Here is a 3,407-nt window from a genome sequence, read left to right as displayed (position 1 = left end):
GCTCAACTCCCGGATTTTCGTGGCGAATTCCCACGAGTTATGTGTGTGACAGCTTCCGGTCCTGCAAGAAGCTGCAAAGCCTCGCGCCGGCTCACTTGGCCGTGCGCCTCTTGTCTTCGGCACGCGCTCAACCCTAAGCGCGCGCACCCTCCATGGTGGTGGGGCGAAGCGCTACAAAGAGCTTCTCCATTGGAAGCGCGCCTCATATCGGGAGTAGCTTTCGAGCGTTAAAGTGCCTCAAAGTGCGTTTTTGAAAAATCAGTGACTTTTAACCCACATGGCAGTCGTCCAAACACCATTCGCGATGACCCTCGGCCAACAGAATAAAATCTACAATGTGATCCAGCATTCACCTCAACAATCCATCATCGTTTCCGGGACTCTAACCCAACCGACCAAAACCGTGATCCAGAGCAAACGACCTCTGGCTCCGGCCCCGGAAAGGACCTCGGTTTTAGTCACCAATAACTCGGATTTGAGGTGCAAGAGGAAAATCCAGTTTATGCCCTATGGACCTCAACAGCAGCCGGCGTCGGTGGCCCGGAGGAACGCCAGGGAGAGGAACCGAGTCAAACAAGTCAACAATGGATTCGCGACGTTGAGACAACATATTCCTGCAAGCGTCGCCGCAGCTTTTGCCCCCCAAGGACCATCAACTGGACGTGGAGCCTCGAAAAAGCTCAGTAAAGTCGAGACTTTGCGACTCGCAGTTGAATACATCCGGAGTCTCAAACAGATGATTGAGGACCATGAGAATGACTCCGGGAACTGCACTTATAGCAATAGTCCGGACCAGTACCAAAACTACCCCATTTTGCTACCAACCCCCACATGTTCGGAAGCCTCCTCATCACCCACACCCTCCCACAGTTCCGAGAGTTCCTTCTCAGCCGCCTCCAGTTACACCAACACGATTTACCACCAGGAAAATTTCGAAAATTACGAACCGAAGAGTCCCGAAGATGAGGAACTCCTCGATGCGATATTCTCCTGGCAACAGAACGAATAAGGTCAGTACCATCCCACTTCCTTGAAACACGATCAATTTTGGGGGAAAATGTTATTTCGTCGCTTATTGTATCATTGAAATCGCCTCGGCAGGTAGAAAAATTCGCGATAAGTACGCGTTTCCGCGACATAATACCGACTTTTGTTGATAAGAAACCTGCTTTTTACCTGTCCGGCCCCCTTCTCCGTTTCCTCTTTTGATTTCTTACCCTCACGGGATGAAAAGAGTCGCGACCGTGAGGGGTCCATTCAAAAATACAATAGTGTCTGCGAAATTGCCGGTGGAGGAAAAAAATCGTGTGTAGATATAAGAACCTGAAATTTTCAGAATTTTAACGGTTTCTTTTCTGTTACAGATCGAGAGAAAGAGAGAGAGGCCAGTGCGGACCTTGACCAGTGCCTTCACGAGTGATATTTTTTGGGATCTGTTTACAAAAAATACATTGTTATTCTAGTCATTGTTTTGTACATACTTGTAAATATTGTTAGCTATATTTAGTGCTATTTTGAGACATTCCTCCGCTGTTATTGCAATATTTTGTATAAAAATTTGAGAAATTTTAAAACGATGCCTTTTAATGGTTCAAACTCGTACTGAGAGCCCCAGTAATTAGTCGTTAAGTTTTAGCATGTTCCATGACTTAAGCTAAGTTATTTTTCGTAATTTTAAGTATTTTTGCTACTACTTTTTACACTGTACTGAGCCAATAAACGTGCGATTTTTTAAAAAAAACTATTATTTCTCCCCTCAAAGTTCAAGAATAAATTAATAGAAACACACAAGGTGTTTGTGGGATTGGCGCGTGCTGTTCGACTACACCTGCCTCAAAAACACATGTTGATATGCTAATGTTATTACTATAAAAAATGTCGTATGCTACTCCCTCCTCCTCATTTCGGCTTGACAAGTTTACCAATATTTTCCACTTTAATCACTACTGGTGTTAATTAAGAAAACTCGTTGAAAACTCGAGTCGTTATAGACACTTTCTCTTCAACGAAAATATGAAGTACATCCTCGAGGCTACCAAAAATTAATTATCATTGACAGCTATATCGCGTCTTGTATTTTACTCCCTTATCTTAATTAAAAAATTTTAAATTGGTTTGGCTCACAATTAAAACGATTGTTGTAGCGCCACTTTCGCCACGACTTTAATTGGGCCGGAAAAATGCCCGGAATTCGTAAATTAGAGGAAATTTTATCGAGGGGTTGTATTGCTGGTTGCCGTTTGACTGAAATTTCTCATGTTCGAGGGTGCAAGACGACCACGTTATCTCTTGTATCTTTCTCCAAAAGACCGCTCCGATAACTCGAAGAGATTAGAGCAAGAATCCATCACTTCTCTCTCGTCCCGTGATAAATCACTCGAAAAGTGCAACCGACTGTGTCTAAGGGTAGCCATAGAGAAAGTCTCGTTCCTTTGCATAAATATATTCTCTTTCCGCATCCCTTAACATCCAAGAAACGATCACACAGCTCGCTGAACCAAAAAGCAACAAAATAAAATAAATCGAAACTGGTGCTTGCATGCAAATCGATTGATCGCGTGTGCGACTTTCGGTTATCGAATCTGTAATTATCTGAAAAAAGTCGACGAATCAATTTCGTTGCGCCGGCTTCCGCTTATCTCAAGACTACTGAATTTTCTTTTCAGGGTAATTAGAGGCGAATAGGCGCCCGAACCGTGTGGTCGCCGATAAAAGTGTGGACCTGAAAAATTTCAACCGGTAACGATAAATTTCGCCAAGTGGGATGTTAAGATATGCGAGTTTTATTAGACTTATAAATAATAACGGGCCGAACATCACAGATGCTGAATCTTTCGTGAAGCATTTATTCACTATACTGATAGAGTCATGGGCGCCGACTTTTCGTTTTTTTGAAGAAAAAAGTTCATAAATTAATCAATTTTAAAACAATATAAATAACATAAAAAAATGTTTTTTCAGATCTTCGATACATTGCGACTTGAGAACAAGGACGCCAAAAAACGATTTTTTTGTCTATTTCTGCAGAATTTAATGAACTTAGTATTTAGAACATTTAAAAACAATATAATTTTTCGTATAGTACAAAAGAAAAACTCAATAAATAGCAGTAAAAAATACAAAAGTGGTTAATGTGTGTTTAGAATATAAAGTGTAGAAGAAAATAGTATGTTTAAAGTCGCAAAATGCTTCAGTTTTTGAGTTTTGAAAAATGGTACATTACCTACTGTTAAATTTAAAAAAATCAGAACCGATTTAAAAAAAAATACTTTTTTTGAAAATTTGCATGAATGTAAATCGACTGCTGAATACAGCTGGGGTATCAACTTTTAACTAATGCAATTAATTTCATATGAGTAAAATAAGGTAAGCAAAAACTCAAAAATTTGTCAGTATTGTTTCTTGAT

At 40.7% G+C, this 3,407-nt stretch overlaps 1 protein-coding gene across 1 annotated transcript; it reads left to right on the top strand.

Annotated features, from left to right (window-relative positions):
• Window positions 1-220: 220 nt before the first annotated feature.
• LOC123005054 (achaete-scute homolog 1a-like) lies at window positions 221-1,741 on the top strand. The gene is made up of 2 exons (XM_044398655.1): window positions 221-1,010; window positions 1,365-1,741. Exon 1 carries the CDS (start codon window positions 278-280, stop codon window positions 1,007-1,009), a length of 732 nt encoding a protein of 243 aa, XP_044254590.1. The 5' UTR covers window positions 221-277; the 3' UTR covers window position 1,010; window positions 1,365-1,741.
• Window positions 1,742-3,407: the final 1,666 nt, after the last annotated feature.

The sequence above is a fragment of the Tribolium madens genome, unplaced genomic scaffold (genome assembly GCF_015345945.1).
Source record: "Tribolium madens isolate multiple individuals breed KSU strain unplaced genomic scaffold, Tmad_KSU_1.1 Scaffold_20;HRSCAF=117;Tcas5.2_LG4, whole genome shotgun sequence".
NCBI classification, from domain to species: domain Eukaryota; kingdom Metazoa; phylum Arthropoda; class Insecta; order Coleoptera; family Tenebrionidae; genus Tribolium; species Tribolium madens.
The sequence above is the reverse complement of the archived record's forward strand: the minus strand, read 5'-3'. Positions and strand labels throughout refer to the sequence as shown.

What these genes read in the sequence shown, in the direction of transcription:
- LOC123005054 (XM_044398655.1), top strand. Translation starts at nt 278, where the DNA reads ATGGCAGTCGTCCAAACACCATTCGCGATGACCCTCGGCCAACAGAAT.